The 24,996-nt window shown below is 49.3% G+C and overlaps 1 protein-coding gene across 4 annotated transcripts in view; it reads right to left on the bottom strand.

Moving 5' to 3' along the window:
• The window catches only part of KCTD1 (potassium channel tetramerization domain containing 1), a 210,072-nt gene that overhangs the window by 39,913 nt on the left and 145,163 nt on the right, over positions 1-24,996 (bottom strand). For all 4 annotated transcript variants that reach the window (XM_058676920.1, XM_058676917.1, XM_058676919.1 and 1 more), the window contains exon 2: positions 24,776-24,954. In XM_058676920.1, the coding sequence (XP_058532903.1) occupies positions 24,776-24,954 (179 nt within the window). The remainder of the gene's footprint in view (positions 1-24,775; positions 24,955-24,996) is intronic.

The following is a 24,996-nucleotide window of genomic DNA, read 5'->3' on the forward strand; positions in this document are numbered from 1 at the left end:
AAAAAAAATCTTGAGTTCCCCACTTGGCAGAACATTACTTATAGAAAGAAAATCCAGTGCAAAGAGGTGTTTTCTGTTGCGGGCTCTGAAAACAGACTATAAGAAAGGCCTCCTGACTAGGACTTCCGAGTAAGTTTCTGTCCTAATATTGGAAGCCTGAGACAGACAGCAAGTGGGGTGGAGGGCTGGGTGGGGGTGAGCGTGCTTGTGCGTGCACAAGTGCCTGACGCATGCGGACAGCACCAGGGCAGGCAGAACGTCAGTGGGCAGAGCAGGCAGGGAGGGAGACCTGACAGAGGGGCAGTGCGCCCCCACAAGCCCCCCACGGGCCTTTGCCTGTTCTCTGCTGTGATGGGAGAAGAAGGAAAGAGGGAGAGAAATGCTCCATTCATATCTGAAGCACTGGGAAGCATGGGGATTCAAGACTGTGTTCTCCCTTCCCCTGCTGGCCCTTATTTTTATGTTTTGGAAGTTTTACTTACTTATTTTTATCTAGTTGAAAGGCAAAGGGACAGAGACAGGCTTTCATTTTCCATCTGCTGGTTATTCCCCAAATGTCCCAGCTGGGGCTGGGCCAGGTTAAACTCAGGTTGATGCCAGGATTCTGGAATTCAGTCTGGGTCTCCCATGTAAAAGACTGAATTTCAAGTCCTTGAACCATCATGGCTGCCTCTCAGAGTTCACGTTAGCAGCAAGCGGGAATGGCGAGTGGTGCAAGGACTTGGACCCCAGGCTCTCTGCTGTGGGTTCTCTGAAGCAGGTTTTTTTTTAAGGTTTATTTATTTTTATTGGAAAGTCAGATACACAGAGAGGAGGAGAGACAGCAAAAGAACTTCCACCTGCTGTTCACTCCCAAAGCAGCTGCATCCAAAGTCAGGAGCCAAGAGCTTCTTTAGGGTCTCCCATGCCGGTGCAGGGTCCCAACACTTTGGGCTGTCCTCCACTACTTTTCCAGGCCACAAGAAGGGAGCTGGATGGGAAGTGGATCTGCTGGAATTACAACTGGTGCCCATATGGGATCCTGGCACATGCAAGACAAGGAATTTCGCCACTAGGCTACTGCACCACAAAGCAGTGTTTTAGCTGCCATAAATATACACCCCTTTGTATTTTTTTTAATATTTATAATAAAAAGTCTTTCTTTAAAAAAAAAGCAATGCTATGTAGTCGGCTTGAAGGATTATCACTGTTAACAAAATTCTAGGAGCAGTTCGTTGCCATTTCTAGACTTGGGAAATTTCATCTATATTTCATGAATACAGATAAAAATGAATTCACAGCTTGTTATGGATGGGAACAGAAGTAATTTAAGAGAAGGGAGAAATACCTTCTAAGTAAAAACAAGCAAAACAAATCGCATCTACTTAAGAAGGAGGAATGTCTCTGGTAGCTGTTCCCTAAGGCAGCAGCATTTCCTTAAATGATACATAGAATAAAGAAAGCAGTGCAAAAAGAAAGGCAAGTCGAAGATCAAACAAAAATCACCCGCTGCCACACCAAGGGCTCCGGGGGCAGCTCAGGGCTCAGTGCTAAGAGTTCTTCCAGGCTAGAGTTCTTAAGCTTGAATGTTTTCTTTTTTAAAAAATCAAAACAGGTTACACTGATGTACACTATGAAGAGTATAGTATGACAAATCTAATGCTTAAAAAACGCCCCAGAGTTTACCTAGGTAGGTATTTATTTTGCCAATTACTGAAGGCCCTACTATGTGCCCAGCACTCTGCTGGACCTTTTAAATTGAGCGTCCCATGGGGTGCCACAGAAAGAAAGAGAGGAGGGACCCAGCTGTGCCAGGCGGGGAGGGCTTTCCATAACAGGCAACGCCTGTGCAGGATTTTAAGGTATCCTTAGGAGCAAGAAAAACCACACAGCATTGTGGTAGCATTGTGGCACCGTGGCTGAGGTAGGCTGCTGCCTCTGATACAGGCAACCTAGTTCTGACTGCCAGTTCCAGCCTCGGCTATTCTGCCGACAATCCAGCTCCCAAGTGCTCGGGCCCTGGCCACTCATGTGGAGACCCGGATGGAGTTCCTGGCTCCTGCTGTCAGCCTGCCCAACTCTGTTTGCTAAAGATTCTCTCTCTCTCTCTCTCTGTGTCCCTGTTTCAAACAAATAAACCTTAAGAAAGAAAAGAAAATGAAAATGTGCCCAGGGCCTCAGAGGAGTTTTAGCCTGAGAGGTCAACAGGGACTTAAGCCAGGTCTTAGGTGTGAGGTGAGCACGCAGCAAGCTGGCAAGACAAGTAGGTGCCAGTCTCAGCCAGCTTTCACCCGGCACACATCCTAGGAGCCCCTGGTGTGGTCAGCTCTGAGACTCACAGCCCAGGATGGGAGTCTGGCTTTACCATGCCTCACATCACATCCTTTTGGGGTTTGATTTCATCTGAGAAATGGGATAATGCCTCGCTTGAAGAGTTCTTATGGGGGAGCACTTTATCTGTTTTAGAGACAGAAGTGTTGCTAGTTCTGGAATTAAAACAAAGCAACAAAAAAGACATATGGTGGGCCCCTGGCCCATTTCCGTGCAGTGTCTGGTTCGTGGCTGTGGCTCCTGACTCCAGCTTACTCCCAGTGCAGACCCGTGAAGGCAGTGGTGATGGCTCAGGGAATCAGGTACCTGCCACCCAGGTGGAGACCTGCATGGAGTTCCTGGCTCCTGACCTTGGCCTTAACCCAATCCTGGCCATTGCAGGCTTTGGGGGAGGGGGGTAAATTACTAGTTGCTCTATTTGTCTCTAGAATACATAATGTTAAAAAAAAAATCAATTGGGGGGGTTAGTGTGGTGGCATAGAAAGCTAATCATCCAGCACCAACATCGCATTTGGATTCTGGCTTGAGTGTCAGCCGTTCTGCTTCTCATACAGCTTCCTGCTTATGGCCTGGGAGAGCAGCAGAGGATGGTCCAAGCCCTGTAGGTGTAGACTGGGAAGAGGTTCCTGCTACCAGCTTCAGACCAGCTCAGCTCTGCAGCCATTTGCAAAGTGAAGCAACAGATGGAAGATCCCTATCTCTCTGAAATCCTGATCTTCCAAGTTAAAAAAAAAATGAAATCATTAAAAATAATAATTCTTACATGCAGTAGGACCCGGTAAGACCTACAGTAACTGGGTGGCAATTCCAGGCACGGTACTCTCTCCAGAGATTTGCTGCAGACTGGTGCTGACACTACTGTCCCCACTGTACAGGTGCAGATAATAGGCAGCACAGCCCGAACTCACGCATGAGGCAGCTGGACTGCAGAGCTCAGCTTGCACCCACTCCCTTGCTGCCCAGTGGCCACACTTCCGGGGAAGCGCTATGCCCATGTGGCACAGGTTCAGGCAATGCTGACAGATGTTCATTCCTAGGGGCTTATATGGATGCCAAGCCAAACCCTAGGGGCTTGTATGGATGCCAAGCCAAACCCTGATTTTGTAGAAGATCCTGTTGTGTGTCTTGAATTGGAAGAAACTTTTAAGAGTACCTGGCTTGCTCAAATCATGACCCAGTGTCCGTTTAAAAATGATCTAAAAACAGCAACTTTCCTAAGATCAGTCCAGAACTAGGTCGCCGTCGCCTCCCTTAGAAGCCGAACTGGAGATCTGCAGCCGAGAGAGCTCTGTCCAGGTTCTTGGCAGCTTTTCCCTGGGGACAGCCATGCAGGGACAGCCACAGGGGAGACTGCCACAGGCGCCCCCAGTGCTCCTCCCGACAGGCTGTTTTCTATCAGGAGGGCTTTCAGACATCCCTCTGCATCCTTTTTTTCTTCATTTAAAACATTAGCAAATGTTACTATTTGGGAGGAAAAAGATATGATCAGAGTGTGCATTTTTCTGAGAGTCTGTGTTAGGTGCTCAGGCATCAAGCGTCACAGGTGGCCAGAGCTGACCCTTGCTATAGCTCTAGCGCTTCACAGGCAACATTCTGATTTTCCTAAGAAACTGAGCCACCAAGTACCTTGCAGAGGATGATGGCCAAGCCAGCTATAGCTGCTTTCAATTTAACGGTTTTCCCCACTTGTTGTACTGCCAATGAAACAGCAGCAGCTTACCGTGAAAGTCTTTAAATATTTTGCTTCATATCTATGAATGAAAAACCAGATGCCTAACAATGCTTCCTAATGCTTCCTAGAGATTAGGTGTTTTTCAACACCTAATAGAAGATGTATGGAAGAAAAACAAATGACAATAGCTTCTTTCATAACCTAAGCTAACTCCTCCAGACTCTCTCACACACATAACTTCATTACTGAAACATCATTCCAAAGTACATTGAGGGCCCATTATGGTAGTCCAGTGGTTAAATCCTTACCTTGCATGCGCTGGGAGCCCAAATGGAAGCAGTTCATGTCCCAGCTGCTCTGCTTCCCATCCAACTCCCTGCCTGTGGTCAGGGAAAGCAGTAGAGGATGGCCCAAAGCCCTGGGACCCTGCTCTCACGTGGGAAACCTGGAAGAAGCTCGGATTGGAACCTGGCTTCGGATTGGCTCAGCTCTGGCCATTGTAGCAACTTCGGGAGTGAACCAGAGGATGGAAAATTTTTCTCTAAATCTCCTTCTCTGTAAATCTGCCTTTCTAATAAAAATAAATAAGTCTTGGAAAATGTTTTTAAAAGTATAATGAAAGGTGACTGAATGAATACAAGTGAATACATTATTCTGTCACTGCACAACTTTAGAGTGACTGTATAACTATTTTTTAAAGATTTATTCATTTTTATTGGAAAGGCAGATTTTAGAGAGAGGAGAGACAGACAGAAAGATCTCCCATCCACTGGTTCACTCCCCAAGCAACTGCAATGGCCAGAACTGAACCAATCTAAAACTGGGAGCTAGGAGCCTTTTCCAGGTCTCCCATGGGTGCAGGGTCCCAAGACCTTGAGTCATTATCTGCTGCTTTCCCAGGCCATAAGCAGACAGCTGGATTGGAAGTGGAGCAGTCAGGACATGAACCAGCGCCCATATGGGATCCTGGCCCTTGCGAGGTGGAGGATTAGCCAATCAGTCCTCTGCATCAGGCCAGACTAGGCACCTTTAAAAGACATTCAAAGCGGCTGCACTGCGGCATAATGGGTAAAGCCACTGCCAACAATGCCAGCATCCCACATGGGTACCAGTTCACATCCTGGCTGCTCTATCTGATAAAGATTCCTGCCAATGTCCTGGTAAAGCAGCAGTGTCCTTGGGCCACTGTTGCCTGTGTGAGAGACCCAAATGAAGCTCCTGGCTTCAGCCTGGCACAGCGCTGGATGCTATGGCCAGCTGGGGAGAGAACCAGTGGATGGAAGGGCTCGGTCTCCCCCTTTCCTCTGTAACTCCAACTTTCAGAAACACAAATAAATATTTGAGACAGAAAAAGGGAAAAAGGCAGACATTCAGAAACATTTGTCTTATGCTGACAAAGTCAAGGGGAGAAGATTTAGCCTTTATACTATGAACTACCACTGCTTAAAAGAAGGAAAGCAAGCTACAATTAGGTTAAGAATTCTATTTATGTGGCTTCAAACATACAGACGCATTTCCAACACTGCATCAAAACTTCCCATTATGCAATAATCCTTTTAGAATTCTGTTTCTTCAACCCACAATGGACAAAGTGCCTGTTCTACTTCAACCCCTCAGACATTTAAAGTTTCCAATTCATGTCACAAGTTTGTGTAAATGGTCACCAAATCAAAATGACATGTGACCCACATTAAGCTTGTATCAGCTCCGACTTCACAGACTCCCCTCGCAGGTGTGTTTGGCTGGGAACTGTCTGGGGTGGCTGCTGACAGCTCTCTGCCCTGGGCTGCCCCACCCCAACAATGCATGGTCTATAGGTGTGTCTTGTGCAACCGCCCTTCTGGGCTTGGATTGAATTTATCATTGTTAAGGAATTTACCCCGGAGCACCCAGCCAGCCCAAGGCACAAGGGATGGCAGGCCTAGCTGTGAGCCTTTTCTCCCTACCCCTTCCAATAAGAAACAGAAAGAAGCCCTAAATTGTAGGTTGCATGGGTGGGGACCCTTTTTTTCTGCCATGGGCCATCTGGCTATTTATAACAGCAGTAACTGGCCATACAAAATCACCAACTTAAAAAAATTAGCCTGCTATATAGAGATTTATTGGAATTTTCAATACCGGCTGTGGTTGCCTTGGTAGACCAGATCACATAATCTGGTGGCCCTTATACAGCCCACAGGTCAGATGTTCCACACCCTGATTTAAAGACATACAGTTTCTTGGCAAGAATTTCTCTCTTTCTCTCTTCCTTCTCACATGTGAAAGTGGAAAAGTCTTCATAGCAGCTTGCTCCCACTGTTTTCTCGCAGCTTGCTGAATCTCTAACCTTTCATTGAGAAGCCCTGAGTGAGAAACAAACTGTCACGCTAAACAGGTGACAAAAACATAAACAGGTGACAAGTGGCTTGCACAAAGCCTGCCACACCGTATACTTGGAAATGTGAACTGCAGCTTCACTGTTCGGCTTTTCTAATTTTTAGAGACATCTGGCCGGGATGAAGAAAGGAAATCAACATACTTTAACACAGGTTCCTGACTTTGCTTGACTATTGCAACCTTTATTCCAGCCCATTCTATTGCTTGAAACAATTTTTTTTTCTGAATTCCACCCTGAAACGGTTGTTTCTTCATTCACACGCTGATGTTTTAATGAATAACTTTCCTTCTTGATGAGTGAACTACACCTAACAGATCATCCTTGCTTTTCCTACATATATGTATGCATTTTTTCCCTTTATATTGACTGTGCTACTGTAAGACCAGGGCGAGTTTCATTGTGTAGATAAACTCCAAGGCCCCCAAGGCCTTCTGAGCTGTTTTGAAAAGATCAATTTTTGGAGCATTTGGAAAGGCCTCGCCAAACCTGGAAGTCATTAAGCTCCCACTAGAGAAACATTGGATGGGCTCATTCACCTTTTGCTTGGGAAGCCTCCTAGGCTGGCCAGCCCACTACTGTTTGAAATTTTTTTAGAAGCTGAATATTGACATTTCATTTGTTTGATGCCATACACCCTGCACCTTCAACAAATAACAAACACAGTCTGCATGAGTGAATTGTACATGACAACAGACTCAGTGCTATGGCAGATGTGGTGGCTAAAGTCCTTGCCTTGCACATGCCAGGATCCCACACAGATGACAGTTTATATCCCGGCAGCACCACTTCCCATTCAGCTCCCTGTTTATGACCCGGGAAGACAGCAGAGGTCAGCCCAAGGCCTTGGGACCCTGCACCTGTGTGCAAGACCCAGAAGAGGTTCCAGGCTCCTGGCTTCGGATTGAGTCAGCTCCGGACACTGTGGCTACTTGGGGAGTGAACCAGCGGATAGAAGATCTTCCTCTCTGTCTCTCCTCCTCTCTATATATCTGACTTTCTAATAAAAAAATAAATCTTTTTTTTTTAAAGAAGAAACATCTACTACTTAATTTGCCAAACAAGTAAATAGGTCACACAATTTGCTATTACAAAAAATTTCTTATATAATGCAGAAGACACGAAAATATGGTTTAAAAGGCAGCAAAAATGACCTTGACATTGTTCAACGACACATCACCATGTCAGATAAAAAACGAGTATAGTCAGTATGACTGTCTAAGCAACATGAATGATGCCAGAAACAATAAGCCTTTCAGCCTGTCTCCTGCCACCTCAAAGCTCCATCTGTTGATACACTTATATCTCACGACACCTCTGCAGACTGAGTGCCTAAATCCTGAGATCAGGAAGAGCGGCTGAGAGTGTTCTAAAATGGAAGATTCAGGGCACAGTCATTGAGCCAAGTGGTTAAGACCCCTGTGTCTTATATCACAGTGCCTGAGTGGAGTAAACCTCTGCCCCCTTCCTGCTGCTGGGCTGAGCATACCCTGGGAGTTAGCAAAGGCTCAAGTGATTGAGTTCTTGCCACTCATGCACGAGACCAGGACTGAGTTCCTGAATTCTGGCTCAGTGTCAAGGTGTTGCAGGCATTCACAGTCAATTTGGGGCTGGCATGGTGATATAACAACCTAATCAGTGTTCTGCCTGTCAGAGCTGGCTTCCCACAGGGACGCAGGTTTGAGTCCCGGCTGCTCCACTTCCCCTCCAGCTCCCTGCTTGTGGCCTGGGAAAACAGTCAAGGACGGCCCAAAGCCTTGGGACACTACACCCGTGTGGGAGACCCAGAAGAAGCTTCTGGCTCCTGGCTTCAGATTGGCTCAGCTCCAGCTCTTGCGGCCACTTGGGGAGTGAATCAGAGGATGGAAGATCTTCCTCTCTGTCTCTCTTTCTCTGTATCTGCCTTTCCAAAACAAATAAATAAATAAATAAATAGATAAAGAAATTAATGAATTCTCAAAAAAAAAAAAAAAAAAGAAAGAAAGCAATGATGCACAGAATTTGAAAAAACAATGCAGTCTATTTTGTTGTCTAGTGGCAAAGGATGTGTGCTAAATCCACCAGTAGCAGCTTGTCCTCAATGGAAGGAAAACCCTCCCAGCACTAAACGGGAAATCCAGCTGCATTGTTAAAGGAAGTCTTCTGAATCTAAGCATTGCATTCATTCTTTGCCTCTACAACCAAGGAGTAACTTTGGAAAAGCAACACTGTCAGGCAAAGAGACAGAGAAGAGAGAAATGTCCTCATGACCCCAGAGAAACCCTCTGTCTTGTGTTTTCCAGGTGCGTCTCCTCTTCTTGAATCCTTTCGTAAACGAATTTTCTTATAAATCAACCAGCCACCCCAATGAAAACCCTTCACTAAGCTGTGCATGTCTTTAGGAGTTTTTCCAGCAGAGATCTATGCTCTTTCTTTCCATTTGTGCTTCAAGTATACATCTAAGGAATACACTCAATCATCTAAAAATCCCCCACCCCCTGCTCTGTGACTCTGTAATCTGACATTCAGCAAATGTGTGGGTCCAAAGAGGAGGCTGCAATACACAGCTTTCTCTTCAGTGCCATGCACGGACTCTGAAAGAAAACGCACACACAAGTGTTGGGGCGGGGTGTTTCTGTTCAGATCCTGAAATCCAGGCAGTCTGACAACCTTGCTGGGTCCAGCCTCGAGACTGCTGTGTTAAAACTGGCACTGTCAAGTCACAAAAATTGAGAGCACAGGACCCTGAGCCCTACTACAGGATTACAGAAAACTACAGGCATGGAAATCCCAATGTTAGAATACCGTCATCTTCAGGAGGCACACACCCATCCCCTAACCCTGCCTTGGTCTGACTCTCTGGTGAAGTGCCACGTCCACACTCCCATAATGGCTAACACATCCCACAGGGATGCATGCCAGAAGCCGGATCACCTCTGGCAAGGCACACATGCTTGGCATCCCATGCTATGCTCCAGAGACAGACACACACCCCTTGGGTGGCCATGGGTGTCAACTGCAAGAGTGAAAAGTACAGTTCTCTTGGGTTTTGCAATTACCTACATATGCCAGTGTGCTGAGTAACTGCTGCTATTTCAGAAGGACTAATTTAGCATAATCTGCTTATGTGGGAGTTAACTCATGTACTGGGGTTTAAAACACACAAAAGCTCTGTCAAGCCACAGGATCAGATGGCTTGGAGGACCGGAATATGAAACTTCATCTTTCATCTGTTGGTCCCTGGCTGACAGTCAGCTATTGTCACTGAGACCCCCGCCTTGTTATCACCTGATAAAGCTCATTAATGAATGGCATCAGCCCACATCCTGGCTTCAAAAAGCCGATGTCTAAGTAACCTTTATAAAGCTGCTGCTAAGATTGTTTTTGTTACAGGTGACAAGAAAAGATGAAACAGACCTAACTTTGGATTATCAAAGTCAAAATCATCAAGAGGCACAACACCGTCAAGGTCAAAATCCAGCCAAGGTCCTGGAACCAGAGCTGCTTTATTTAGCAATCCAATATCTTTCTCAAATTCTGATGCAAACATCCATGACCTCACTTTGAACTTAGACTTGTGTCTTCTTTGAAAGCAGGGGTGGGGAACGTCCGGCCTGAGGGCCATCTAAGGTCCACAGAATCATCTGATCTGGCTCAACCAAGGCAACCTCAGGCAGGACTTGAAATTCAATAAATCCATGGCCGGCTAATTTTTAGGTTGGCATTTTTCTATTGCCCACGAATGATGTTATAAATATCCAAATGGTGTTTGGCAGAAAAAGGCTCTCCACCCCTGTTTAAAAGCAATCACAAAATGCATTTCTAATAACACACATGTGACTCAGACAACATTTCAGTGCCAATGGTAGTTCAAGAGGCTACGTAATTTGGTACCAATCTTACTTACGAGATATTACTTAGATTATTGGATTGCCCAGTATCAAGGATGTTAATAATGAGGGTCTTCACTTTTATTTTTCTTAAAGATTTTTATTTGAAAATCAGTTTTTACAGAGAGAAGGAGAAATTTTCCATCCATTGGTTCACTCCCCAAATGGATAAAGATCAGAACTGAGTCCATCCGAAGCCAGGAGCCACGAGATTGCTCTGGGTCTCCCATTTGGGGTCAGGGACTCTATGCCTTGAACCATCCTCTGCTGATGTCCAGGCCATAATCAGGGAGATGGATTTGAAGTGCAGTGGCCAGGACCCCAAATTGGTACCATGTGGGATGCTGGTTCTAGAGGTAAAGGATTAGCCCAGGATTTTCCTTCGTAATTTCAATATAAGCAAATCAGATCTGCCCTTAAAATTTGCATGGCTCAGGGCCAGAATTCAAATCCATGTGTCTAGAGATTTATAGCTATAAATCAAGATAACAAACTTTTAAATATGTTCCAGCTTTTAAAAAAAAGATTTATTGATTTTTATTGGAAAGGCAGATATGCAGATACAAGAGAGGCAGAGAAGAAGATTTTCCATCTGATGATTCACTTCCCAGGCGGCTGCCATGGCTGGAGCTGCACCGATTTGAAGCCAGGAGCCCAGATCTTCTTCCGGGTCTTTCACGCAGGTGCAGGGTCCCAAGCCTTTGGGCCGTCCTTGATTGCTTTCCCAGGCCACAAGCAGGGAACTGGATGGGAAGTGGGGCACGCACTGGGATTAGAACTAGTGCCATATGGGATCCCAGAGCGTGCAAGGTGAGGACTTTACCCGCTAGGCCACCATGCCGGGCCCAAATATGTTCCAACTTCTTTATATATCCATTTAACATTCTTTGACAGGGATCTAGTTTTCCTGACTAAACTTATTTGATAGGGGACTGACACTGGGGTGTAGCGCGTCAAGCCTCTGCCCGTGGTGTCTATCCATTTGGAAGATGGTTTGTGTCCTGGCTGCTTCACTTCTGAGCCAGTTCCCTGGAAAAACAGCAGAGGGGCCCGGCGGCGTGGTCTAGCGGCTAAAGTCCTCACCTTGAAAGCCCCGGAATCCCATATGGGCGCCGGTTCTAATCCTGGCAGCTCCACTTCCCATCCAGCTCCCTGCTTGTGGCCTGGGAAAGCAGTCAAGGACGGCCCAATGCATTGGGACACTGCACCCGCGTGGGAGACCCGGAGGGGGTTCCTGGTTCCTGGCTTCGGATCGGCGCGCACCGGCCCGTTGCGGCTCACTTGGGGAGTGAAACATCGGATGGAAGATCTTCCTCTCTGTCTCTCCTCCTCTGTGTATATCTGGCTGTAATAAAAATAAATAAATCTTTAAAAAAAAAAAAAAAAAGAAAGAAAAACAGCAGAGGATGGCTCAAGTGCTTGGGATCCTGAACCTACATAGGAGATCCAGGGGGAAGCTTCTGGATCCTGTCTTTGGATCAGCTCAGCCCTGGCCACTGCAGCTGTTTGGGGAGTGAATCAGTGGGTAGAGGATGTCTCTCTTATCTCTCTTTCTCTCTGTTTGCCTTTCAAATAAAAATAAAGTAAAATAAAACAAATCTTTAGGGGATGTGAATTATTTGATATGAATTTATTGCAGATCTGAAGTGGGTGTCTTTTTTGAGGTCTGCCATTCAAAATCAAAATCAGAACTGATGGCTCTTAGCAGTCATGGAGACGGCCCAGGGCTTATCGCTGAGATAGTATAATTTAGGCTCTGTCATGAACACCTCCAAAGAGCTGCTGTGCAGCCCACACAGACACTGGTCAGACACTGCACGTCTTGCCAGTAAGCAATCTTCAGTGCTCTTTGAAACTTCAGTCCCTTGAGCTAAGCGACAGCTAATGCTGGAAGTGAGTAGCAATGGGCATGACTGCTGTGCACTGCAGACACCAACTTACTCCCTCAATCATTAGGGCTTCCTAGCCAAAAAAAAAAAATCGGGGAAAATGTCCACCGGCCAACCACATCTGGTGGCATCACTGGTACTCTTGGTCAAAGCAATGATGGAAAGGTGTTATCTTTCAGTGCCGTGGCCATTGTGCAACAGCAGGAAATGTTCCCTGAGGGAGAGGTATTCTCGTGGAAAGTTCCTCTGCACACTGTTCCCCAGCCAGATGATACAAATCAGGCCCTCTTAGAAAAATCGCAGAGGTCCCCATTTTATTGGTCCTGGGCAGGTCTGGGATGGGTTTTTCATACTTCCCAAGAGCTCTCAATATTCAGGCATGTGTTCAATCTTAGTATTTTTGGGGGAGGATGTTCTAAAGTTGATCAGGTGCCAAAAGGGAAAAGTTAAACACAGAATGAAAAGCCATGTACAATATTTAAAAGTGGAGTGAACACTCTTTGCAGAATCCTTAACATCACAGAAAGACATTTCATCTCTTAAGGTCATTTGTCAGAAGTTATTTTCACATGTGTAAATTTATATGACACTTATATGTGTAACTTGTCACATGTAAGTACTTTTACTGCAAAGCTCCCTGCTGAAATCCTACAACAACCCCTACTCCATCCTGGGCTACACTAAAGAAGAGACAGGTGACAGAGAAACTGGAGCTCCAAGGTTGTGGGGCAAAGAAAAGCTTTAAAATACCTGGCACCCTAGAGAATGACAGCTGGGGTTCTGCCTGATTCCCTACTTAATGTCCTAGGATTTATTTAAACAGTTAATGATGTACATCAGCTTTCCTCAGACAATGAGAGGAGCACCTGACACCTAAGGGAAAATCATTTAAAATTTTTTTCTAGTTTTGACTACAAAAATTTGTCCATGGGTATTAGTGTGATGGTGCGATGATCTGAGCTACTGTCGGTGCTGCTGGCATCCCATACTGGAATGCCAGTTCAGGCTGGGCTGTTCTGTTTCCAATCTAGCTCCTTACTATTGCAGCTAGGAAAGCAATGGATTGTCACTCTGTGGGAGATTTGGATGAAGTGTCCGTCCGTCCTTCCTTCTTTCCTTCCTTCATTTTTATGGATGAAGTTTTTGTCTCCTGGTTCTGTCCTGGAGCAGCACTGGCTTTTTAAGACCCCTTGGGGAGTGAACCAGGAGACGTGAACTCTCTGTCTCTCCCTATCATCTTACCTTTCCAATAAATTCAATTCAATCCAATAATATAGGCTGTTGCCTTGAAATGAACATTTAGTGAACATTTAGGTACTTCTTAAAAACCCATTACCCCAAGAGACAGCAAAGCAACTCACATTGGCCAATTTAATATCAAAACTAGTACTAAGTGACTAATGTTACATGTTTTAGGCATAAGTGACAGAAACCCAAGTTACTGAGGAGGGTTTTTTTTTTTTTAAAGATTTATTCATTTTAATTACAGTCAGATATACAGAGAGGAGGAGAGACAGAGAGGAAGATCTTCCATTCGATGACTCATTCCCCAAGTGAGCCGCAATGGGCCGGTGCGCGCCGATCCGAAGCTGGGAACCTGGAACCTCTTCCGGGTCTCCCACGCGGGTGCAAGGTCCCAAAGCTTTGGGCCGTCCTCGACTGCTTTACCAGGCCACAAGCAGGGAGCTGGATGGGAAGTGGAGCTGCCGGGATTAGAACCGGCGCCCATATGGGATTCCGGGGCTTTCAAGGTGAGGACTTTAGCCGCTAGGCCACGCCGCCGGACGAGGGTTTGTTTTAAAGTGTCCTGATGTAAGTTTCTAGACTTCTCCTCATGAGAAGTGTGATCCTGGAACTTGTCACACATATGAGTTGAAGAAGGTGAAGGGGAAGAGTCTTAGAGAGTGGAGTCAACCAGGCAAGAATACAGACATAGGGCTCTTTCCCTGGCTTAGGAAAGGAAGGAATGGGATATATTTGGAATTGGGACGGCAGTCTGAAAAGAAACAATTGCTGGGCTTGGCAGAAGATTAAGTAGAAAGGCAATACTATGTGTTGGGCACAGGGCCATGGCGTGCTTTTCCTAATCGCATTTAATCCTCCCAGTAACCTTGCAAGAGGATGTATTCGTGCCTATTTTACAAGAGCGAAGACAGATGCATAGAGACTGTCCATGACCAAACAACTGGCAGGTCAAGGGAGAGGCAGCATCCAAACCTAGAGCTAATGCATCACAAATTATTTTTGCTGTTGTTTCAACAACACTGCAGCTCACTGGTGAGAGGAAGCACAGGAGGGGTTGGGAAAGGCAGATGAACAATTCTCTGTTTTCTAGTTACCCTGGTGAAAGAGAGATTTCATTTCTGAATGGGGAATGGTGTGTTTAATGAGATGTTTCTACAAAAACATCTGTTCAGAGTTCGGCATTGTACAATAAAAAAGAGGGACATGGATAATTCTGTATTTTCCAGGAGCACATTAGAAAAGTAAAAAGGAGGGGTTCGGGGCTTGGGATTCGGGGGCAACTGCCGCTCCTCACAGTGTGGCGGCTGTGGGGGGTGCCCCTGCCGGGTCGGACCCAATGCTGGGGGCTCACGCCAAAGACACTGCCGCAAGGCAGTGAACGAGTCCTCGGCCTCATCCAGGACCCAAGAGAGCTCATTCCTCAGGGTAAGTGCACCATGTGGGAACTTGGGAACTGGCTTAAAATTCCTAGCTCCACCCAGCTGCTAATATCTGGCAGCTAGGTGAGTTTGGGAGGGGTTCGGGCCTTGGGATTCGGGGGCAACTGCCGCTCCTCACAGTGTGGCGGCTGTGGGGGGTGCCCCTGCCGGGTCGGACCCAATGCTGGGGGCTCACGCCAAAGACACTGCTGCAAGGCAGTGAACGAGTCCTCGGCCTCATCCAGGACCCAAGAGAGCTCATTCCTCAGGGTAAGTGCACCATGTGGGAACTTGGGAACTGGCTTAAAATTCCTAGCTCCACCCAGCTGCTAATATCTGGCAGCTAGGTGAGTTTGGGAGGGGTTCGGGCCTTGGGATTCGGGGGCAACTGCCGCTCCTCACAGTGTGGCGGCTGTGGGGGGTGCCCCTGCCGGGTCGGACCCAATGCTGGGGGCTCACGCCAAAGACACTGCCGCAAGGCAGTGAACGAGTCCTCGGCCTCATCCAGGACCCAAGAGAGCTCATTCCTCAGGGTAAGTGCACCATGTGGGAACTTGGGAACTGGCTTAAAATTCCTAGCTCCACCCAGCTGCTAATATCTGGCAGCTAGGTGAGTTTGGGAGGGGTTCGGGCCTTGGGATTCGGGGGCAACTGCCGCTCCTCACAGTGTGGCGGCTGTGGGGGGTGCCCCTGCCGGGTCGGACCCAATGCTGGGGGCTCACGCCAAAGACACTGCCGCAAGGCAGTGAACGAGTCCTCGGCCTCATCCAGGACCCAAGAGAGCTCATTCCTCAGGGTAAGTGCACCATGTGGGAACTTGGGAACTGGCTTAAAATTCCTAGCTCCACCCAGCTGCTAATATCTGGCAGCTAGGTGAGTTTGGGAGGGGTTCGGGCCTTGGGATTCGGGGGCAACTGCCGCTCCTCACAGTGTGGCGGCTGTGGGGGGTGCCCCTGCCGGGTCGGACCCAATGCTGGGGGCTCACGCCAAAGACACTGCCGCAAGGCAGTGAACGAGTCCTCGGCCTCATCCAGGACCCAAGAGAGCTCATTCCTCAGGGTAAGTGCACCATGTGGGAACTTGGGAACTGGCTTAAAATTCCTAGCTCCACCCAGCTGCTAATATCTGGCAGCTAGGTGAGTTTGGGAGGGGTTCGGGCCTTGGGATTCGGGGGCAACTGCCGCTCCTCACAGTGTGGCGGCTGTGGGGGGTGCCCCTGCCGGGTCGGACCCAATGCTGGGGGCTCACGCCAAAGACACTGCCGCAAGGCAGTGAACGAGTCCTCGGCCTCATCCAGGACCCAAGAGAGCTCATTCCTCAGGGTAAGTGCACCATGTGGGAACTTGGGAACTGGCTTAAAATTCCTAGCTCCACCCAGCTGCTAATATCTGGCAGCTAGGTGAGTTTGGGAGGGGTTCGGGCCTTGGGATTCGGGGGCAACTGCCGCTCCTCACAGTGTGGCGGCTGTGGGGGGTGCCCCTGCCGGGTCGGACCCAATGCTGGGGGCTCACGCCAAAGACACTGCCGCAAGGCAGTGAACGAGTCCTCGGCCTCATCCAGGACCCAAGAGAGCTCATTCCTCAGGGTAAGTGCACCATGTGGGAACTTGGGAACTGGCTTAAAATTCCTAGCTCCACCCAGCTGCTAATATCTGGCAGCTAGGTGAGTTTGGGAGGGGTTCGGGCCTTGGGATTCGGGGGCAACTGCCGCTCCTCACAGTGTGGCGGCTGTGGGGGGTGCCCCTGCCGGGTCGGACCCAATGCTGGGGGCTCACGCCAAAGACACTGCCGCAAGGCAGTGAACGAGTCCTCGGCCTCATCCAGGACCCAAGAGAGCTCATTCCTCAGGGTAAGTGCACCATGTGGGAACTTGGGAACTGGCTTAAAATTCCTAGCTCCACCCAGCTGCTAATATCTGGCAGCTAGGTGAGTTTGGGAGGGGTTCGGGCCTTGGGATTCGGGGGCAACTGCCGCTCCTCACAGTGTGGCGGCTGTGGGGGGTGCCCCTGCCGGGTCGGACCCAATGCTGGGGGCTCACGCCAAAGACACTGCCGCAAGGCAGTGAACGAGTCCTCGGCCTCATCCAGGACCCAAGAGAGCTCATTCCTCAGGGTAAGTGCACCATGTGGGAACTTGGGAACTGGCTTAAAATTCCTAGCTCCACCCAGCTGCTAATATCTGGCAGCTAGGTGAGTTTGGGAGGGGTTCGGGCCTTGGGATTCGGGGGCAACTGCCGCTCCTCACAGTGTGGCGGCTGTGGGGGGTGCCCCTGCCGGGTCGGACCCAATGCTGGGGGCTCACGCCAAAGACACTGCCGCAAGGCAGTGAACGAGTCCTCGGCCTCATCCAGGACCCAAGAGAGCTCATTCCTCAGGGTAAGTGCACCATGTGGGAACTTGGGAACTGGCTTAAAATTCCTAGCTCCACCCAGCTGCTAATATCTGGCAGCTAGGTGAGTTTGGGAGGGGTTCGGGCCTTGGGATTCGGGGGCAACTGCCGCTCCTCACAGTGTGGCGGCTGTGGGGGGTGCCCCTGCCGGGTCGGACCCAATGCTGGGGGCTCACGCCAAAGACACTGCCGCAAGGCAGTGAACGAGTCCTCGGCCTCATCCAGGACCCAAGAGAGCTCATTCCTCAGGGTAAGTGCACCATGTGGGAACTTGGGAACTGGCTTAAAATTCCTAGCTCCACCCAGCTGCTAATATCTGGCAGCTAGGTGAGTTTGGGAGGGGTTCGGGCCTTGGGATTCGGGGGCAACTGCCGCTCCTCACAGTGTGGCGGCTGTGGGGGGTGCCCCTGCCGGGTCGGACCCAATGCTGGGGGCTCACGCCAAAGACACTGCCGCAAGGCAGTGAACGAGTCCTCGGCCTCATCCAGGACCCAAGAGAGCTCATTCCTCAGGGTAAGTGCACCATGTGGGAACTTGGGAACTGGCTTAAAATTCCTAGCTCCACCCAGCTGCTAATATCTGGCAGCTAGGTGAGTTTGGGAGGGGTTCGGGCCTTGGGATTCGGGGGCAACTGCCGCTCCTCACAGTGTGGCGGCTGTGGGGGGTGCCCCTGCCGGGTCGGACCCAATGCTGGGGGCTCACGCCAAAGACACTGCCGCAAGGCAGTGAACGAGTCCTCGGCCTCATCCAGGACCCAAGAGAGCTCATTCCTCAGGGTAAGTGCACCATGTGGGAACTTGGGAACTGGCTTAAAATTCCTAGCTCCACCCAGCTGCTAATATCTGGCAGCTAGGTGAGTTTGGGAGGGGTTCGGGCCTTGGGATTCGGGGGCAACTGCCGCTCCTCACAGTGTGGCGGCTGTGGGGGGTGCCCCTGCCGGGTCGGACCCAATGCTGGGGGCTCACGCCAAAGACACTGCCGCAAGGCAGTGAACGAGTCCTCGGCCTCATCCAGGACCCAAGAGAGCTCATTCCTCAGGGTAAGTGCACCATGTGGGAACTTGGGAACTGGCTTAAAATTCCTAGCTCCACCCAGCTGCTAATATCTGGCAGCTAGGTGAGTTTGGGAGGGGTTCGGGCCTTGGGATTCGGGGGCAACTGCCGCTCCTCACAGTGTGGCGGCTGTGGGGGGTGCCCCTGCCGGGTCGGACCCAATGCTGGGGGCTCACGCCAAAGACACTGCCGCAAGGCAGTGAACGAGTCCTCGGCCTCATCCAGGACCCAAGAGAGCTCATTCCTCAGGGTAAGTGCACCATGTGGGAACTTGGGAACTGGCTTAAAATTCCTAGCTCCACCCAGCTGCTAATATCTGGCAGCTAGGTGAGTTTGGGAGGGGTTCGGGCCTTGGGATTCGGGGGCAACTGCCGCTCCTCACAGTGTGGCGGCTGTGGGGGGTGCCCCTGCCGGGTCGGACCCAATGCTGGGGGCTCACGCCAAAGACACTGCCGCAAGGCAGTGAACGAGTCCTCGGCCTCATCCAGGACCCAAGAGAGCTCATTCCTCAGGGTAAGTGCACCATGTGGGAACTTGGGAACTGGCTTAAAATTCCTAGCTCCACCCAGCTGCTAATATCTGGCAGCTAGGTGAGTTTGGGAGGGGTTCGGGCCTTGGGATTCGGGGGCAACTGCCGCTCCTCACAGTGTGGCGGCTGTGGGGGGTGCCCCTGCCGGGTCGGACCCAATGCTGGGGGCTCACGCCAAAGACACTGCCGCAAGGCAGTGAACGAGTCCTCGGCCTCATCCAGGACCCAAGAGAGCTCATTCCTCAGGGTAAGTGCACCATGTGGGAACTTGGGAACTGGCTTAAAATTCCTAGCTCCACCCAGCTGCTAATATCTGGCAGCTAGGTGAGTTTGGGAGGGGTTCGGGCCTTGGGATTCGGGGGCAACTGCCGCTCCTCACAGTGTGGCGGCTGTGGGGGGTGCCCCTGCCGGGTCGGACCCAATGCTGGGGGCTCACGCCAAAGACACTGCCGCAAGGCAGTGAACGAGTCCTCGGCCTCATCCAGGGCGGCCAGTGCACCATGTGGTGCCAGGCTTTGCCTGCTGGCCGCCCGGCCCGGAAGCTCTGGGGTAATGGATGTCCGAATTGCTGCTTAGATAGCTCTAGGGTGACCCCACTGTTTCTGGGTTCTGAGTCAATCCTAAAGATTCCCAACGCCAGTAACTCTTCTTTTGGAGAACTTCTAATCACTCAATAATGCTGAGCTTGAACACCTATGATGCAAAAGATAAACCCCGGATTGTCTAGCAGGATGTTTTTTTGCCTGACATGATGTCGGTTCAGGAGACTGGTCACATTAGGCAGGTCCATAATTTTAACTAGCACTCTAGAACCTTATACTGGGGTGGACTCTGTGCAGGATGTGTGGGCCACACCCTGTAGAAAGTTTGGCCCCACTGGTAAACCTAAATTTTAGGTGGTTATGGACAAAGCTAGGTGTGACCAAGGAGCCTGCCATCAATCACAGGTAAAGGGATCCACCATAGACTGGACTGGGCAAGGCAGCAGCACCCAAATGTGCATCCTGAATAGGCTGTGGGGTGGGCCGGGCTGCAACATTCACCAGCTCATACAAGGCCAAATGGGAGGCCAGAGTACACCGGGCACTGGCCTAAAAACCAATGGCATGTATGTAAACTGGGTTTGGGAGTGGATCAAGTGGAGGTACTTGGGAAGCTCCCCTGGCGAGTCATAGCTCTCGCTGGTGAACATGCCGTCCAAATCTGGGGGTCAGACTAGCAGGGCATAGTAGCTCCAAAATGTGTAACTTGGTAATGGACCATAATGTACTGGGCAGGACTGAACAAACCTTTGTTTACAAGCAAAACTAGAAACCAGCATGGAACAGAGGTCATACCGAGCTAGGCTCTTGCACCTACTGGTCCTCAGAGCAACCACGGGCAGGTGCATGATTTACAGCTAGGAACAAGCCCAATCGGGGAGGTAATGGGACACCCTAACTAGGTTGAGGTTCCCACCAAGGGGCGTATGTGCTAGAATTGGAGCTGCGTTCTATCTAGGAAACAGTTGCAGTCACCCGAGGCACTAGTGTGGGCTGGGATTGGATGCACCAGGCCAGTTCAGACCCCAACACCATCTGGTGGCATGGAGAACCAGGGGGTAGATGTGGGACTGACTAGGCTGGGTCTCAACCCCCTACTGAGCCATGCGTGAGCTGTATGTGGGTATGGACGAGCCATGGCTGGGCTGAAACATCCAACAACAAGAACCAGAATGGGGTGAAAGCCAGCCAGGAAAAGCCACTGTTCCTGCTAGGGCAGGAGGTGAACTGAGTTGGGTTGGCTCAAGGACCCCCTGGCATGCGCAAAACCTGCCTTTGGGAGGGGATCTGATGGAGGAGCCTGGGCAACTCCTCTGGCAGGACACAGTCCCTGCAGGTAAGCGCAAGAAGCATGATAGGAAACAGTCCAGAATAGGCCATGGAAAGTTTCCCACTGGCACACATTCAGCATGGGTCAGGAGCAGACCAGGCTGAATCAGTCCGTATCACCCACTGGCAAATCCGATCACCAGATCAGAGTGTGGGATGAGCCGGGTTTGGTCGCGACAAAACCAGTACACATTATGGAATGCCAGGGCGTGGTTGCCTGTACTGGATATGAATGCAGCACCCAACCAGCACACATGAGATCCAGGAAGGAAGGGAGGGGCAGAACTGGCGGGGGGATTAAGGGGCTGGTTCCCTCGCCGGACAGCTACTCCCAATGGAGAGCGTGGGCTGGGATAGAGACAGACTAGACTATGCAAGGCTACAACACCTGTGCGCTGCATGTGGACTAGATCAGGGAAAAGCCAGGCTGGGCTGATTATTCCTGCTGGTGCAAGCATAAATTAGAGTGGGTGAGGGATGTTTGGGCATAGCCGCAGAAGCTGGCACTGGGGACTAATTCTGTCAAGTCAAATCACAGAACCACCTAAAGAGTGCATAAACTGGGACAGAGAGACCTGGGAGGGAAAAAGTGGGTTCCCCCTTCTTGGGTCACTATTCCCGTGGGAGGGCATGAAGACTGGGACGGGGGCTGGGATGGCTAGATAGAGAGGCACTCAACAACACCCGTGAGGGCTGGATGGTTGAGTTGGTTAGATAGAACTAAGCTTTAATACCCATTGACACGTACAAGAGCCAAATGGGATGGGGGACAGACTGGTCTTCTGCTACACATACTGGCAAACCAGGGTAGGGGCGGGCCTGGTGGGGGTTATTGTGGGTCGCCCCGACTAGGCTGCAGCTCCCACTGGTTAGTGTGAGGGCCGAGTACGTGCTGGGCAGAACCAGACTGGACTGCAACACCCATTGGTTCCAGTACAACTCGGGACTGAAAACAGAACCAACCCAGCAATTGCAACCACCAGCTGATCGTGGTGATGGACTGTGCCGGGCCCTGTGCTTGCTAGAGCATACAAGAAACTAGTCTGGGAATACCTCAAAGTTTCTTTGGAGATCTCCTTAATCGAACTGCTGGACTCAGAACTCTAATCAAGAAAAGACAGAAGACAGAGCAGATCAATCATTCATCTCAGCTATATGTTGGCAGCGATATATGGGGCAAACGGAGACTTTATGATGGACCATATCAATCAGTGGACGACCTCATCGAGCGAAACTGGCAGCGATTCATAACCGGAGAACTATTAACACCACTCGAGCACATATCTCAGAGCATGCCCCACATCCGGGACTCGGGGTGGGCGGGAAACCGGGTGGGGCTTCCCCCTCAATATCCCCCTTTACCTCAGATACATGATGGAAACAATGTGGACATAATAGTATTACCCACTTCCCTATACCCCTGAACCTTTTTTTTTTTTTCCTTTTCTTTTTCTTTCTTTAACTGTAATTAACTATGTAAAGATTGTCAACAACACAATAAAATAGATTATAAAAAAAAAAAAAAAAAAAAAAAAGAAAAGTAAAAAGGAAATTAACTTTAATGATTATAATTTACTTAATATATTTTCATTTCAACCTGAAATGAGTATAAAAATAACTGAGCTATTTTACACTTTGGAGGGTACTGAGCCATCAAAATCCAGCCAGGATTTACACTTAGGAGAAAATTCCCATTTGCACTGGCCATAAATCAAGTGCTGAACAGCTACACATGGTCGCTGCGTACTGCAGAGAAATGCAGTTCTTGGGGTGAATAAGAAAGGGCAGAAAGAAAGTAGATGTGTAAGCTTCACCCATTGAAAGATGGAAGGAGGGAGATCCTCCAGATCACTTCCTAGAACACGCAGCACCAATTTCAAGTGGCCAATTATTTGTCAGACATGATGTGAATGAATACAGTCTCTAACCTTGTGTCTTCCTCCATTGCCAAGAGCCCAGCGGTACCAGAGAGCATCACACAGGTCTAAGCCGTGGGGCCTGTGTCAGTAGAAAGGGACGCGAGCAGACAGCCAGGTGCTGAGCACAGACACAAATGATGTTTCTATAACGGAGCATCCCTAATCTGAATGGTCCAAGCTCCAAACTCCAAAATGCTCTCAAATCTGAAATTCTGAGCAGGGACATGTTGCTACAAATCCCCTTTACTCTAACATATGCCCGTGCAAACTCCTATCTCCTCTGTCTACCAAAAGATCCTATGAAAATCCATTCCCTTATAGGATTTGGACACAGCCTCTAAATCTGGGCCAAAACCATGAGAGCTGCCCCAGTGTACAAAGGAAATGATTTCCTTGGAATTCCTTTAGAAATGGGGGGCGGGGGGCACTGTGGTGTAGCACATAAATGCCTTCGCTTGTAATGCCAGCATCCCATATGGGCATAAGTTTGTGTCTCTGCTGCTCCACTTCTGATCCAGCTCCCTGGGAAAGCAGCAGAGGATGGCTCCAGTCCTTGGACGCCTACACCCATGTGGGAGACTCTGAGAAAGCTCCTGGGTCTTGGCTTTGGCCTGGTCTAGCCATGTATTGTGGCCAACTGGGGAGTGAATCAGCACACAGAAGATTCTCTCTCTCTCTCTCTCTCATTCCTTCCTTCACCCCCCGGACTTTCAAATAAATAAATCTTAAAAAGGGAGAGAGCAGAGGATGGAAGGGGAAAGCCCATGGATGTAAGTGTACCTTAGGTCTTCATCCAATTTATTCAATTACTTCTCTGTGTTGAGCAGCTACCCATACTCTATATAGCCTTTCAGTTTTTTCCTAAAGAAGGCTATCTTATCTCCCTGCATTTAGGAAAAAAAAATGTTTGTTTGTTGGAAAGGCAGAGTGACAGAAAAGGGGGAAGAGAGAGATGGATCTTCTATTTACTAATTTATTCCCCAATAGCCACAGAGCTAGGCTGCTAAGAGACCAATGATGGGCAGCCTTTTACCTGTAGATTCTTACCCAACAGGGAGCTGTCAGGCACGGCTTAAAAGCCCAAGAACCGGGCCCAGCGGCGTGGCCTAGAAGCTAAAGTCCTCATCTTGAAAGCCCTGGGATCCCATATGGGCACCGGTTCTAATCCCGGCAGCTCCACTTCCCATCCAGCTCCCTGCTTGTGGCCTGGGAAAGCAGTCGAGGACAGCCCAAAGCTTTGGGACCCTGCACCCGTGTGGGAGACCCGGAAGAGGTTCCAGGTTCCCAGCTTCGGATCGGCACAGCACCGGCCCGTTGCGGCTCACTTGGGGAGTGAATCATCGGACGGAAGATCTTCCTCTCTGTCTCTCCTCCTCTCTGTATATCTGACTTTGTAATTAAAATAAATAAATCTTTAAAAAAAAAAAAAAGCCCAAGAACCTTCCTTAAGCCTTTGGCGTCTCTCCGAGGCACCCCAAATCCCGGCTTTCTCTCTGGAGGTGTTTTCCGCTTCTCGCTTCTTTCCCTGCTCAACTGGTCCCTTCACAAATAAACTCTGTCTTCAACTGACTCCCGGCTTTTTATTTCTATATTAAGCTGAGGAAAGAACCCACCAGGCTTTTCCGGTAACAAATGATAAGTTGGCTTAGAAGCAGAGGAACCAGTACTCAAACTGGCCTCCTAGTTTTTTTTTTTCATACTGTTGTTAACTATAATGCTGATAAGCATCTCACAGGAGATCTTCTACTGGTTCGCAAATTGTTTGCATACTGTAAATACAAAACTGATGAGAGTCTGATAGGAAACTGATAAGAGTCTCTATTTTTTATCTTGTAGTTGGCCCAGTAATTTCTCCTAACATGTAAAGAACTTAGAAGAAAGTATGCTCTAGAAGAGGACAGAAAAAAGCACGGGGGGGGGGGGGCAGAGGGGGGGAGACCACTCATGCTTTCTGAACTACACAAAAAACAAAGACAATCTTCACAGAGTGAAACACTCCAGAACTCCACTGCTGTGCACCACTCTCACAAATACTCAGCTAAGCTGTGGGTCAAATCCCAACTGAGGGAAGATGTTCTGCCAGGTCCTGGGAGCAGCCCTGTGGAGGGTTGGCCCACGCAGTTTGTTTACATCCTAACCCCAGCCATGCTGAGGCCACCTTGCTTCACTGGTCAAAGGAAAACGAGTTAGAGCATCACATACATGCGCATCGGAGCCTGACTTCACGGTGAAGAGATTACCTGGAGTCGGGGTATTTGGTGAGGGTGGCCAGGCTGCTGGTGTACATGTGGCCGCCCACATCGATGTGCACGGGCGCATTGGATTTTGTGAGCTGTGCTGGAGTAGGGATGCCTTGGCTGTTCAGTGGCGATGCAGGGGATCTAGTGAGCAGAGGTCTTGACATATTGGGCCGACTGTCCTACAGAAAGATAAGCAAGTTTAGACATTTTTTTCTCTTTAT

Source organism: Ochotona princeps, chromosome 18 (genome assembly GCF_030435755.1).
Source record: "Ochotona princeps isolate mOchPri1 chromosome 18, mOchPri1.hap1, whole genome shotgun sequence".
In the NCBI taxonomy this organism is placed as follows: Eukaryota; Metazoa; Chordata; class Mammalia; order Lagomorpha; family Ochotonidae; genus Ochotona; species Ochotona princeps.